We start from the raw sequence: 16,210 nt of genomic DNA, 5'->3' as shown, positions 1-16,210 counted from the left end.
ACACTACTTAATTGAGTAAAGAACCATTCCCACGACACGTCGTTCTCTGTATCAACAACCGCATACGCCAGAGGGAAAATATTAAAATTCCCATCTTGTGTTGTCGCTATCAGAAGAGTCCCTTTGAATTCACCTTTCAAAAAGGTTCCATCTACAACTACAACTTTCCGCATATACCTGAAACCCTTAATGCATCCAGCAATCGCAATGAAAACATACTTGAATCTGTCTTCTGCATCAACGACCAGTCTAGTAAGGGTCCCCGGATTAGAGGACCTCAGCCTATATAAATATGCAGGTAATTCAGCGTATCCACTTTCAGGTGTACTCCTAACATACTCCCGCGCCTTTATAAGTGTACGATATGCCTTCCAGTAGCCAAGCTATTATATGAAAATAGTGAGTAAAAGACATCAGCACTAAACAATATCAACTAGATCGAATTATATATATGTGCAGTGCAGGCCATAGAATCAACTAATTTCGGACAAACCCAACAAACTTAAGCTACGATCTGTTTGTACACCCTATAGACCATCACATACACAGAGCCAACCATAAAACAAACATATTAAAGTATTCCAGTAGCCAACCTGTACACCATATCGTAGGTTGAGCCCATCCCCAACAAGATTTGGCACAACATAACCTCCCACACCACCAACATAATCCTTGTATAATTGAGCTAGGATTGGTGGTTTAGCATTACGGCTACGGCCATATCGTTCCGTAACAGAGCAAGTATGTTCACGACAATATCTGCGAATATGAAACACCGGCGAATCACCCATGGTTGAAGCCCGTATTCTCCATTTACAACCTTTTACCCAACACTCAACGATTAACAAAACGGGCGTTGAATATCGAACATTGTAATCATATTTATCTAATACACTCAGCACCCTCAACCTTGCCACCAATGTTTCTTTGCTATCAAACTTATCCCCCACAGCAATATCACCACCTCCGTTTTCTATTTTGCGAACCTCCTTCTCAATTGCATCAGCTGCAGAGTTAGTCTTGCGGGTACGATTATTTGATTATGTGTTACACACATTTTCCTCTATACAAGACCCACCCCCAGGTCTGTCGTCCAATGATTCCTCTGGTTCATCCGGAGCGAAGTTGGAGTACAGCAGATAGTCTTCATCCCCTGAATTTGCACCATCGCTGTCGTCACAGTAATCAAATCTACTGTTGTCCTCGTCATCTGCTTCATCTTCATCTACATCATTTCCTACATTATCTTCACCGTCTTCCTTCCGACTCTCGTACTCATCATCTTTTTGTCCCATTTCCTCTGCCACGCCTACAGAATCATCTACAACGACTTCAGGGGTCTTGGGTGTTGGTTCTGGGGTTTTCGGTTTAACTTCCTCGAACAAGGTTTCACCAGATTTAGCTTCGATCTCAACGCATAGCCGGATGAGTTCACTCCTATGCTGTTTGAGAAAGTTTTGAAACTGCCGACCATTCGAAACAATCACCGGTGGCATATAACATCCGCTTTTTTATATCTATCTAACATATAGCTCAACTTTATGGCGGAAGTTCTTTCACAGAAACCAAAGTCATCGTACACCATAGCAGTAAAGTCTTCAAACTTTGTTTCTTTATCGGCAACTATAATCCTGCACCCTTTGCTAGTATCAACATCAAACAACCATCGCTTTTTGTCTACCCTCCACCTCCCACACGCCAAAACGATATCTTGCTCTTCCATGGATGATCCGAGAGGAAAGATTAACGAAACTGAGTAGGAAAAAGACGTTTGCTACGGCAGACAAACAGAACACGATTGATTAATCTGCTACAAACTTTATTACATGAACACCATAGATCGGAAGAACAGGAAAGGTGTTTAGATCTTCTTCCAATAAGTCTATCGCAACGCTCGACTGTCTTTGCCATCTCAAACAAATTCGTGTTATTCTGGTAAGACTTTACAGCTGTCAATCTTGCTTACTAAATCTATCACGGACAAGAGCCTACCACAACACTACGAAAACTATTTCAAAAAACAAACAAAGTATACCAAAAATATCTGTAAGGAGAGAAGGCTGTCGCATAAATCTGTCGCAACAGGCCATTAGTCTACCATAAATATCTTCCCACCCTGTTACGTTTGCCGCTACACGCGCTTAAAACAAAAGTCTATCATCAAAGGGAAATTCCTCTACCAACTTAATCTAACGAATCGATTTCATGTACGTCGACCGATAAGTGTACCAACACTACAACTAAGTGTACCATCTACGTCGACGACAAAGTGTACCAGCACTACAACTAAGTGTACCAAAAATATCTGACGTACACCTTTAATCAGTCCACGTGTATAAATCTACCATCAAAGAATCGGTAGACTTAGTCCTAACTTCCAATGTTTTTTTTTTTTTTTACTAATGGCATTAACCGTAATTACGTTTTTTCCCAACACTAGTTTCAGGGGTAGTATAGGTACAATGGTTTATTCTAGGAATTACAAACAATTGTATGTTACTTTTGTAATAAGGAAGCTTTTATGCAATATTCTAGTAACTCACCCTTTTTTTTAATAGTATATGAGATTTGTATATTTTAACTGATTTGAAAACTTACACGTTTCATGTTTGTATCGCATAATTTTACAACAATTAGAGAGTCAAGAAAAGGAGAAAACCAACTAAAAAATATAAACTTTAAATGTTACATAATTATTTACGAATATATCATTGTATAATGGACAATTTTCATAAATAACACTAAAATGAGCTTTTTTCCAAAAATATAATTTTTACCTATGACTTTGGGTTTTCATAGAAAATACTCACTCTGTTACTCTCTTTCTCTGCTTCCCATAAAGAGTCAACAAATCCAAGATCATCATCATTCACCAAGTAACGTGATTGATCGGATAATGCCGACTCGCCACAGATATCTTCTTCAATAGGCCGGCCATAGAAATTTTAGTTCTTTTCTTTCAAAATTACCACTGAAATGTATTTTTCTAAAAATACCATAAAATTGAACTAAATTTGTATATCAAAAATTAATCTCTAAATCTTAAACACTAAATCCTACACCCTTAAAAACTATACCCTAAATCTAAATTTATTAACTCAAACCTAAAAAACAAATTCTACCCAATAAAAAATCAAATTTTTGTGCTTATTGTATTTTTGGAAATAAAAATTTTGTTGTATTTTTGAAAAAAAAAGTAAGAATGGTAATTTTAGAAAAAAACTGAAATTGTGGTATTTTGAGGAATTTCTCTTGTATTATTTTCAGCAAATATAGTCTATAATTATGCCATTTTAGCAAATAACCCTTTACCTATTTTCTTATATATTATTACCAATATTAAGAACTTTGTTTTAGTTTTATCAAAGACAAAAAATTTAAAAATAACTGTTTAAGAAAAAAAAACAAAAAGGTTTTAGTTAAATAATTTCTTTAAGTGCACAAGTCGAATTTATTATATAAGGAGAAGAAAAAAAAGGAAAACATTTTTGCTGTGGAGAAAAAAAAAAGGAAAACACATTACTAATTAGGATATCGATAAAATATGAGTTTGCTTACTTTTTGCTTCAGTCTCTCTCTCTCTCTCTCTTTTTCATCTCTCTTATTTTTCTCGGTAAGGAAACAAAAAAACCCTAACGATGACGATGGCGATGAAAAGAGGAGGAACAAAGAGAAATAATATATGAGATTTGTATATTTTAACTGATTTGAAGACTTACACGTTTCATGTTTGTATCGCATAATTTTACAACAGTTAGAAAGTCAAGAAAAAGAGAAAACCAACTACAAAAAAATATAAACTTTAAATGTAACATAATTATTTACGAATATATCAATTTATCATGGACAATTCTCATAAATACGACTAAAATGAGTTTGTTTTTTTTCCAAAAATACAATTTTTAGTTTTTTTCTTTCAAAATTACCACTGAAATGTATTTTTTATAAAAATACCACAAAATTGAACTAAATTTGTATATCAAAAACTAATCCTTAAATCCTAAACACTAAGGGGGGTGTATTGAACTGAGAATTTTAGGAGATTTGTTGGGATTTTTAATATTTCAGAATTTTAGAAGATTTGAGTGTAATTTTAGGAGATTTGGTTATTAAATTTGGGATTTTAGGATTTGGTGAGATTTGAGTTTTGAGATTTGTTGAGATGATAATACATATGAGCGCAATTTTTTGTGCTTATGGTACTTTTGGAAATAAAAATTTTGTGATATTTTTGAAAAAAAAAAGTAAGAGTGGTAATTTGGAAAAAAAAAACTGAAATTGTGGTATTTTGAGGAATTTTTCTTGTATTATTTTCAGCAAATATGGTATATAATTATGCCATATTAGCAAATAACCCTTTAACTATCTTATTATATAAACTTTAGTTTTCAAAGTTGGTAATTCATATAATCGTGATATGTGTCAAGTATATCGAAGTTAGTACATCATATAATCACGACATGTGTCAAGTGTATAGATAATATTTTGATATGTGTGAAAAGAAAATTTATTTAATAATTATAAGAAAATTAAAAAAATCCTAAAAATAAAAGGATTACAATTAATATTTTGAAAAGTATATAAAACCAAAAGTAATCTATTATATTACTAATTCTAATAGGAAATTTATATGTTAAATTACAAATATCAATAGGAAAATATGTGCAATTTATAAGGAAAATATTTACAATTTAATTGCAATTATTATTTATTATAATCATATAGCAAAAATAAATTTATACAGAAAATAATTAAAATATAAAAAGGTTTAATGTGTTAAAATTAGTGATTAACAGAATATAAGAAAATAAGATAATCAAAATAAGAAATTAATGTAATTTTTTAAAGTTTTTCAATCGGTGAATGATTTGATAGCGTATTCAATATTATGTTATTATCTAAACCTTGGTTTTTTTTATTAATTTATGATAATGTTAGTATAGTTTTATTTAAAATTAGTTGGACAAGTAGTAAAACTATTACGTATGAGATTACAAAACATGAAACAAATATATTACTTTTTTAAATATGAGATAAAATTAGTTTTCAGTTTTTTCTTCGAGAGTTATGTTTTATTAATTTTTTTTTTTGTAAAAATATTAAGTAAGATATAAATTTGATACAATGCACATTTTTGTATGAAAATTATAAATGTTACTTATTGGGATTGAGTGCATAAAATTAAAATCTAATTTTATTATCATGTAACATACAAAGAAATTGTATTGCAAGATGGAGTGTGTGAACTCTAAATCCGGTTTTTAAAAAATGAAATAAAATTAATATTTTGAATACAACTTAAAATTTCACATATTTTTCTTATATTCACGTTAATACGTGGGCCTAATCTAGTTTTCTTATATATTATTACCAATATTAAGAACTTAAAATTTTTAAAATAACTTTGTTTTGGTTTTCTCAAAATATTATTTAAAAAAGAACAATATTTTAGAAAAAAACGAATTTCAGTAGCTAGCTGTTTAAGAAAGAAAAAAGAAAGGAGTTTTAGTAAAAATAAATAATTTCTTTAAGTGCATACAAGTCGAATTTATTATATAAGGAGGAGAAAAAAAGGAAAACATTTTTGCTGTGGAAAAAAAAAAGAGAAAAAGGAAAACACATTACTAATTAGGATATGGAATCTATAAATATGAGTTTGCTTACTTTTGGCTTACTTTTGGCTTCAGTCTCTCTCTCTCGCTTTCTATTTCTCATCTCTCTAATTTTCTCAGTAAGGAAACAAAACCCTAACGATGACGATGAAAAGAGGAGGAACAAAGATAAAGATTGAGATTAAGAAACGCGACACTAAACAACAACGCTCGGTGGCTTGCAGCAAACGCCGTCAAACTCTTTTCTCCAAAGCCGCTGATCTCTGCCTTCTCTCCGGGGCCAACATCGCCGTCTTCGTAACCTCTCCGGCAGAGAACAACGACGTTGTCTACTAAATAAATTTGTATAAGAAAAAGATTAAAAATTTCTTATATAAATAAATTTGTATAAGAAAAAGATTTAAAAAAATTTCGAATAATATTGTGATATTTAAAAAAAAAAATTAGCGTATAAAATTTTAAATAACTCGAAAAATTAAGTGAAAAGGTATTTGTATAAGATATTATGTGATAATAAGCTACTTTAATGTATATCAATTTAGCCACATATAAAACTTTAGAAATATTTAAATCTCAAATGATACTTCGTGAAATATTTAGAAGACTCATTTCCATTGGATAAAAATACAAAATCATTGTTTTACCAAACAAGAAAGTTTTTAGAAATTTTTTGACAAATATTATTTCTAGCTGACAATTTTTAAAAATATTACTATTTATGAAATTTGAAATTTGTATAAAGTTTTATAAGGTTTTGAAAGTATTTTTTGATGATAACTGTTACTTGAAGTCTCCATCTAAGTTTTTATAAACTTTTACAAGGTATTTTAAAATGTTTTAATAAGATTTTTTTTAAGAATATTTATACAATATTTATAGAAGAATCTCTATATTAGTAAAAGAGAAGTACAACTTCTTCCTATACCCAAAATACCACTGTCGCTTACACTAGAAAACAATGTTATGAAGGGTAAATTAGTCCTTAAACATGTATTGAATCGGGTTTAATTTTTTTAATTACCCGAGAATTCGGATATTTAGTATAGAATTCTAAATAATAAATGTTAGAGTATTGGTCTATTGGATACTTAGTACATATTCTGATTCTAAACGGGTATGGTTATGACTAACGAGAATATAAGTTAGCATTTACAAACAAGATTTACAGAAAGTTGTTTAGCGAGAATGCTATATTTGTGGAAACAAGATTTACAGAATTTGTTGACAAAAAAAAAAAAAAATTACGAAATTTAAAATTTGGATTACCTAATACTCCCTCCGTTTTTAATTAGTTGTCGTTTAAGGTTGTTCTACACCAATTAAGAAAGCCATTAAGTTTTTTGTTTAATCTTTTTTATTAATATATTTTCTAATATTTTTATTGGTCAAAACATCAAAACAGTTGGATAAAATTAGAATATTTATCAAACATTTGCATCCCCTATTTAATAAAACGGAAGTACACAACTTCAAATTTGTAGACTATATAATTTTAATAAAAGGTTACAAATGGATTATAAAAAAAAATTGATATTAATTTGTATTAGATATATGTTACATCACGTTGAAAGTCTTAATCTGTAACTCTTCATTTTCGCAAGATTTTAAGAGAATAATCTTAATTCTCTTTTACACCAAAATATATCCTTCAAAAATTTAATTGCTACATCACGTTGATTACAAAAGCAATAAACAAAATATTCCAAATTAATTTTCCACAGAAAAATACTGGTAACCATAAAAATAGAACAAAATATAAGCAAATAATAACAATTAATCGTGATTCCTAATATCTTAATCTACAAAATCTTCAAAACTGCCAATATACATAATACAAATCACCTCTCACAAAAAATACCTCGCTCATATTCATATACCTAAACACAAAAAAAAAATCTTTTAAATTAGTTATATAATAAAACGAAAGTACACAACATTTTTTTGTAGACTATATAATATGAATTATAAAATTAATTATTTAATTATTTGGTAGGTTATAGATTATATGAGTTGTAACCATTAGTTAATCTCGATTTAAGATTTTCTAAAACAGGATATTCGAAAACATAAAATAAAATCTCCAAAGAATATTTAATTAACCATATATAGGCAAACAAATCTCAAAAAATAACCATTAGTTAATCTTGATTTAAGATCTTCTAAAACAAGTTATTCGAAAGAATAAAATAAAATCTCCAAAAAATATTTAATTAACCATATATAGGCAAACAAATCTAAAAAATAGTCACTCTTCCGCGGATTAAGAGTGATTTCTAATTATACTATAAAATAAACCGATCAATAATCTATCGTTACCTTTTGATAACGTATCATCTTTCGGTTCATGTCTTATAATTTTATCATACTTATAATGATGCTTATTATGTTTATACACATTAGAACATTACAATTCATGGTGTACTGCGAGTTAAAATATTATACGACGGGTTTATATGACATGACGTATTTGAGTAGATACTAATATAAATTTAAAATTTTGTTAATTCGGTGCTACACGGGTAAATATTATTTCATTATTTTGTTAGTAATATGAATATTAAATTAATAGACATATCTAATTAAGTTGATTAAATTAATACTGTAACAAAAAATTAACAAACAAATTATTATTTTTTATCAAATAACTTAATTCGCGGTGTACCGCGGTCAAAATCTATACAAATATACGTTCTTTCCATAAGTCATATTCAACATATGATTTAATGGCATAGTGTTTCCTACAAAAATAACTTTAAAATAAATAAAACAATCACATTTATAGTGATTTAAGTAAAAATATTAGAAATTTGTGCTCTAGCACGGATCGATCAGTTTTAGCAGATGATTTTATTGCATAATGTTTTATTCACTAAAACTTTTAAAATAAATCACATAAATTAGATTGTATATAAAAATTACAATATAAATAAAAAGAATTTCAACCCGTGCTCTAGCACGGGTCCTAATCTAGTTGGATATATAAAACGACAAGTAAATTTTAACTATAGAACGAAAACTAATAAAAAACGGAGGGAGTATATAGGCTTTGTAATATTACTTTAAGAACAAACAATGACCAAATATATGTAATAACACTAAATTAGTAAAAAATGATCTAAAACTATATGTTGATATATTTTTTGGATTGAAAATTCTGCTGTATTATAATCCTATAGTATAAGGATTTATAATATCTATAATATCCTAAAAATTTACTTCTTAACAACATAAATTTAAAAAGTTAATCAAATCTAACAATCAAATATATACATATAGGATTTAGAATATATGATTCTCTTTTATAAAAGTGCACGGGTTGGTTTGTAAAACTCACAATCATATGGTAGAACGGGTTAGGATTGATATTTTTATGAATACAATCTTTTACGGGTTGGTCCGTTAAAATATGTTGTGACTGTGTACTTTTTCCAAATGGATATTTTTATAAATACAATCTTTTTGTGGGTTGGTCTGTTAAAATTTACACTGTGAGTGCGTATTTATTACAAATAAATATTCTTACAAATGCAATATTTTATGGGTTGTTCAGTAAAAAAGTACATTATGATTGTATATTTTTTACAAATACAATTTTTTATGGATTGGTTTTTCAAATATAAATGTTAATGCGTATTATTATAAATATATATTTTATAAGCATACAATCTTTTACGGGTTAGTCCGTCAAAGCTTACATTATGAGTGAGTATTTTTACAAATGCATTCTTCTATAAGATTTTATATATATTCCAATTTTTACTACAAATCATATTTACATAAATGAATATTCTCCTGCGCTGTAGCGCGGATCCGATCCTAGTTATAAAGTATAAATATAGTTTGTGTATGCTTTTATAAGGTTACACAAATCTATTCAAAATTTTTAAAAACATTTTGGATAAGGTTTTCTAAATGGGATGTTGGTGTAATTATGTTGCAAAAGATGGTAGTATGTTGGACGCCGTTAATATCCTTATCAAACGTGATTAACTAGTTGGTAATGATTCTTACAGCTTCGAGACCATAGTGCATGATTCGTCATCTGAATAGACAATACTCAACTTCCATAAAGAATAAAGAGAAGGGTCTAGAAGCATGAATACTTTACTTTTATCCTCATAAAATAAAAGATTGCAAAGATTGTTGATTTCCTATTTCATAAATAAAAAGGAAATTGATAATTTCTATTTTATTTAGAATAGGGAATTAACATGTTATATGGCTTAGACAGGAATACCGTGCTCTGAAACACGATGGAGCTCTTGATCATATTAAGATCAAGGGTAGTGATTATGGATTAGGAGGTGATTCTCCATTGAGGGAGAGGGTTCCTCGCAAGTTTCCAGAGCAGCCACCTCCACCTCAAATGATGCCCCAACCTCGAATGATGCTTCCACCTCGAATGAGGCGTCCACCTCTACCACCTCGCAAATATGTCATTATAATCCCTAACGGGATCACTGTCAAAGAGCTTGAAATTATCAAGGCCACCGCCAAGTCTATGGTGCAACATGGGATGTCTCATGTGTTGAATTTGAATGTGGACGACCCTCATAAGTTTCAGTTTATGATTTTTTTAATAGTATATGAGATTTGTATATTTTAACTGATTTGAAAACTTACACGTTTCATATTTGTATCGCATAATTTTACAGCAATTAGAGAGTCAAGAAAAGGAGAAAACCAACTAATAATATATAAATTTTAAAAGTTACATAATTATTTACGAATATATCATTGTATTATGGACAATTCTCATAAATAATACTAAAATGAGTTTTTTTTTTTTTTCAAAAATACAATTTTTACCTATAACTTTGGGTTTTCATAGAAAATACTCACTCCGGTACTCTCTTTCTCTGCTTCCCATAAAGAGTCAACAAATCCAAGATCATCATCATTCACCAAGTAACGTGATTGATCGGATAATGCCGACTCGCCATAGATATCTTCTTCAATAGGCCGGCCATAGAATTTTTAGTTTTTTTCTTTCAAAATTACCACTGAAATGTATTTTTCTAAGAATACCACAAAATTGAACTAAATTTGTATATTAAAAACTAATTCCTAAATCCTACACCCTTAAAAATTATACCCTAAATCTAAATTTATCAACTCAAACCTAAAAAAACAAATTCTACCCAATGAAAAATCAATTTTTTTTGTGCTTATGGTATTTTTGGAAATAAAAATTTTGTGTTATTTTTGAAAAAAAAAAGTAAGAATGGTAATTTTGGAAAAAACTGAAATTGTGGTATTTTGAGGAATTTCTCTTGTATTATTTTCAGCAAATATGGTATATAATTATGCCATATTAGCAAATAACCCTTTACCTATTTTCTTATATATTATTACCAATATTAAGAACTTAAAATTTTTAAAATAACTTTGTTTTGGTTTTCTCAAAATATTATTAAAAAAAAAGAACAATATTTTAGGAAAAACGAATTTTAGTAGCTAGCTGTTTAAGAAAAAAGAAACAAAGGAGTTTTAGTAAAAATAAATAATTTCAATAAGTGCATACAAGTCGAATTTATTATATAAGGAGGAGAAAAAAAAGGAAAACATTTTTGCTGTGGAAAAAAAAAAAAGAGAAAAAGGAAAACACATTACTAATTAGGATCGGATATCGAATCTATAAATATGAGTTTGCTTACTTTTTGGCTTCAGTCTCTCTCGCTCTTTCTAATTCTCATCTCTCTTATTTTCTCGGTAAGGAAACAAAACCCTAACGATGACGATGACGATGAAAAGAGGAGGAACAAAGAGAAAGATTGAGATTAAGAAACGCGACACTAAACAACAACGCTCGGTGGCTTGCAACAAACGCCGTCAAACTCTTTTCTCCAAAGCCGCTGATCTCTGCCTTCTCTCCGGGGCCAACATCGCCGTCTTCGTAACCTCTCCGGCAGAGAACAACGACGTTGTCTACTCCTTCTCGGGCTACTCTCCTGCCTCTGAAATTGCTGACTGTTACCTCAACAGCAAGCCTCCGACGACTTCTATTAACCCCCAAACCAAGCTAGGGTTTTGGTGGGAAGACCCTGATCTCTACCGTAATTGCGACGATATCTCTGAGTTAAACGTGATCGAGGATCGTATGATGAGAACGAGGAAGCATCTGATGGATTGCCTTGAGAAGAAAGAAAAATCACAATTTGTTTCCAATTCTGATCATCAAAACCCTAGCTACTCTTCTCTCGACGAAAACCCAAAGTCCTCGACTCCATCTTCCTGTGATGAAATTGCTTCTTTTGAACAGAACTCTACTTTATCCTCCTTCGAGAAGATCTGTGGCGAGCCTTCATCACAAGCTACTTGTTACTATGACCAAAACCATACCTTCGCTTTTGAAGATCTCTACCGCGACGATGATGGATTTGTTGAATCTTTATGGGAAACAGAGAAACAGAGGAGTGACATAATGAGTATATTCCAAGAACCAGTCCTTTAAGCATCATCCTTTAATTAGGGTTTTAATCTTTCTTTTAAACTCTAACTTGATCTGTTCATTACGTAATTACCTTGTTATTATTCTGTGTTTAACGATCTTGTAGTTGTAGATTCATGTTCTTTATTTGTTTTCAATTCAATATTGCAGTATTATAATAAAAAAATGTCTATTGTTTGTCTAGTCGAATTTGGAAAGTTGTGTTCTGTTCTGAGTACAGTAAATTTGGTTAGATTCAGAGTAGTGTGCTCTCTTCTCTTGCCAATCTTGTTTTAAAAAATGTTTGCTTTTTTACGGTTGGATGCAATGTTACAGTAGTCAGTAGTTAGGGAAGAATCTTAAAGCTGTCTTTTTTTTATTCTCCAAATCCAATTGAGGGTTTAGAGTTATAAAATATCGCAACATTACAGTTTCAAAACTTCTTTGTATGTTGTGTAGTAGATTCATGTATGAAAGGAGGTTGGAACATTCGCCGGAGTGATCGTTAGAGACTCAGATTCGATCATCAGACACTTCAATGGATGTCCCTTCACCAATTGATAAATAATCATCCATTGATTCAAACCCTGAGTAAATTTCTTAGCTTCTACGAATTTATTTTTGTTTCTTTCCTTTCATTTTTTTTTCTGATTTGATCTGCTTGGATGTTTGAATTTTATTCGATTGTTTTGTCTGAATCAGGGACAAAACTTGTCTAGTGCTTGTGGCCACTGGGAGTTTCAATCCTCCTCCTTTTATGCATTTACGCATCTTTGGTGAGTTTTACCAATATCATCATTGCTTTGATTTTATGCCTTGTTGATTCTGTGATTGTGTTAGCTTTGTTATATTTTTGAGTTAGCTGCGGTTGATTCGCATGAACTGGTGTGGACGCTACTGCTTGTACCTCCCAAGTCTGAGCCAAAGAGGCAAAGGTGTTTTTAAATTGCAGACTAATGTATGTGGGAGAAAGACCTTGATTTAGTTCCCCCTGCCTTTTCAATCTTGTAACTCTGTTTCATTTCTTCTTTAAATCTTAAAACATATCTTTAATGTATGGATGTGAGTAAATATATGATTTTGTCTATGGTTAGTTATATAACCACCACCAAAACTATACTAGTCTGCAATGTCTTATACAAAGAATCAATTGTATTGAATTTTTTAACTTATTTACAAATCACACTCTACAAACCAATTTGTTAATGCCCGTCCAAACCTAAACTTTTGTCTGAACCATGACAGATTTGCCAGAGCCTATCACTGGAGTTTCTCTATACCCACCTGATATTTGACTCCACAAAGTGTACCTTTTTCTCTTTACCAGGCTTAATATGAGAAACTGAAATAGCATCACTCGAAGTAAATTTCTTTCAGCTAATTGCAAGGTCGTTTTGGTCAAACAATGCAAGACAAGACGAGATATCATCAGTCCATGTTTCAAACAGGACAGCAAGCGTGTAAGTCATCTGGATAGTAGTCAACATCCATAAAGAATGAAGTCATCTCATGGACCATCTCATATATCTGTCCAGAGAGTCTGTGAGACGTACATCCTTCATGAATCTATGAACTTCCCCTTGTAATTCGATCTGGCTATATCCGGGATCTTTTCTAACTCCTGCATTCTCCATTCTCCGCCTAACCTTTGAGGCAGCATCCAGGAATCCACAACTCGCATATCCATTGGCAAACACCACGTAATTCCCCCCATTTGTTGGATCCAACTCCAAAAACTTTGTAGCTGCGACTTCTAGCAGTTTCACATTCCCGTGAATCCTGCAAGCCCCAAGTAAGGAACCCCATACGGGAGCATGCTCCTTGCAAGGTGACCTCATAACAAATTCGTACGCTTCTTGAATCCTACCAGCACGCCCTAATGTATCAACCATAGCTGCATAGTGTTGTTGTCCCTCGGGTTCAATCCCGTAATCCCTCTTCATGGAATTGAAATGCTCCCAAGCTTTATCAACTAAACCTCCATGGTTACACGCAGTGAGAACCACCAAAAATGTAACAGGATTAGGTCTACAACCTTCTTCCTTCATCTTATCAAAGCATTTTAACACCTCTGAAACTTTTCCATGATATCCATACCCAGACATCAATGAGGTCCATGTAACAACGTTTCTGGTGGACAACTGATCAAATAATGTGTGGCCATCAGAGAAACTGCTGCATTTGAAGTACATATCAACAAGGGCACTATCGACTATAATGTTGGACTTGATATGATGGCACTTAATCATCACAGCGTGGGCTCTCATTCCGTGTTCCAGGGATGCTAACGCAGAACAAGCTCTAAACACTGAAGCAAATGTATACTGGTCCGGAACTATTCTGTTGTGTCTCATATCATAGTAAATATAAAGCCCTTCTTGCTCCATACGCTTTTGCACATACCCAGATATCATGGCGTTCCAGGGAATCAAATCCCCCTTACATTGCAAACAACGAAAGAGAATCCCAGCAGTTTGAATACATTGCAAACAACCTGATAAGGCGTACAGGATCAACAACTTGACTTTCAAATACTCATTGGGAGCAAATCCTACAACCACCATCTGAGCATGTATCCTTTTCCCTTTTGTATATTCCTTCCTTTGTTTACATTCCTGCAACAACACAGCGTAAGTCTGAGGCTGGACTTGCAACCACCAGCTACGCCACAATAGCCCAACAGCATCTTTCAACCTCCCAGTAACACAGAGACCCTTTAGTGTCTTATCCAGCTTATCTTTCTTTCTCTGATTCTCCACCTGAAAGCTAGAAACATGTTGCAGGTCAGGTAAAGAACCAAACTTTGATCTATCAATCAACGTAAAGCTTCAGACTTTATACAACCTCATAAGAAATGATCATAGCGTCATTGGACCAATTCAAGCAGAACTATATAACAGGGCTCAGCATTCATACCGACAAAAGAAGTAAAACCAGAATCAGACCTGCTAACTCTCCTCTCTGCGAGCATCCGGCGTAGGATAGTGGTCGCGTTGCCGGAAAACATAGGACCACCACAAGGCAAAGACTGAGACACCTCCGTTTGAAACTCCCGAGTGTAAACAACCTTGGCTAGCCTGTTCAGCGTGAAGCAGATAGACCAAGTGTTGGATTTGTGAGAAAGAGAAGACGAGATTAGTGGCGTTCTCATCCAGAAAACAATGAACATTCCCATCAACGGAGAAATTGATTGTTGTGCCTTGTTCCAATTAAATTTCTTGATTTAAGGGTTCAAGCGCATTTCACATTTTCCTCGTTCTGCAACAAAACACGCAAAACACAATATCTCTCCCGTCAGCTTCAACAGTAAAAAGACAATCACAGAGAGGAAGATAGTATGAGACTATAGTAGCTACTGAAAGTTTTCAAAAGCCACAAAATTTGAAGCGATGCTCATTGTCCCAGCAATAAAAGCAATGAACACAGATTCAAACAAATTCGAAATTCAATTAATTCAGCAGAGACTGCTAACTACATAGATGAAGATAGAAGAGACTGATGAAAAAAAAAATTCAAAAGCCTCAATATTGAAGTGATGCTCATTGTCTCAATGATACAGATTCAAAGAAACTTAAAATTCAAATCAATTTCAACAGAAATTGGCAATTACAAAAGAGAAATCCACAAAAAAAAAACCATATCGGAAGAATGAATTGTGAGTGAATGAAGAAAGAGACCTCTGAGTAGGGTCTTCGTTCCCTCGAGAGCGACCCATTGATGATGCTCAAGTTTGGGAATTAAGCCGAAAACCCCCAAAAGGATTGAAGAACCCTAACTTAAACGGGGGGTGATAACTAAATCCATTTACTTTTATGGGGTTTGGTTTGCAAGAAAAGGAAAAAATTGCAGTTGAAAACGAAAGGAAAAAGGAAATGTTGTCCTTAGTATTTAAATACGATTTAACTCACATTCACACATTTTCTTCCTCCTCATTTCTTTTGTTTCTTCGTCAATTTCAGACAACGTTTACTATACAGTACAGATCTAAAGTGAATCAAAGTTCAAGGTTTTGTCCTCTCTTTGATCTCTCTTTAGCTCGGGCAATTAGAGATAAAGTCTTTCGTTAAAAGGGATTTGCTTTCATATCAGCAAACCCTAAAATCGGTGTCCCCAGCAAGAAACACGTGATCCTTCCCCACATCTCCTATCCTCCCCCCCCCCCCCCCCC

The 16,210-nt window shown here is 32.2% G+C and overlaps 2 protein-coding genes across 2 annotated transcripts; one reads left to right on the top strand and one right to left on the bottom strand.

Annotated features, from left to right (window-relative positions):
- LOC104733584 (agamous-like MADS-box protein AGL97) lies at positions 11,353–12,066 on the top strand. Its single transcript, XM_010453152.1, has one exon. The coding sequence runs from the start codon at positions 11,353–11,355 to the stop codon at positions 12,064–12,066; it is 714 nt and encodes a 237-aa protein (XP_010451454.1).
- Positions 13,110–16,190, bottom strand: LOC104731976 (pentatricopeptide repeat-containing protein At4g16470-like). The gene is made up of 3 exons (XM_019233413.1): positions 15,720–16,190; positions 14,988–15,300; positions 13,110–14,808 (listed from the first exon to the last, which is right to left on the bottom strand). Exons 2-3 carry the CDS (start codon positions 15,215–15,217, stop codon positions 13,545–13,547), a joined length of 1,494 nt encoding a protein of 497 aa, XP_019088958.1. The 5' UTR covers positions 15,218–15,300; positions 15,720–16,190; the 3' UTR covers positions 13,110–13,544.

The sequence above is a fragment of the Camelina sativa genome, chromosome 12, assembly GCF_000633955.1.
Source record: "Camelina sativa cultivar DH55 chromosome 12, Cs, whole genome shotgun sequence".
Taxonomy (NCBI): Eukaryota; Viridiplantae; Streptophyta; class Magnoliopsida; order Brassicales; family Brassicaceae; genus Camelina; species Camelina sativa.
The sequence above is the reverse complement of the archived record's forward strand: the minus strand, read 5'-3'. Positions and strand labels throughout refer to the sequence as shown.

Coding starts and splice junctions, on each gene's coding strand:
- LOC104733584 (XM_010453152.1), top strand. CDS start 11,353: ATGACGATGAAAAGAGGAGGAACAAAGAGAAAGATTGAGATTAAGAAA.
- LOC104731976 (XM_019233413.1), bottom strand. CDS start 15,217: ATGGGAATGTTCATTGTTTTCTGGATGAGAACGCCACTAATCTCGTCT. Junction 14,809..14,987: donor GCAGAGAGGAGAGTTAGCAG/GTCTGATTCTGG, acceptor ACATGTTTCTAG/CTTTCAGGTGGAGAATCAGA.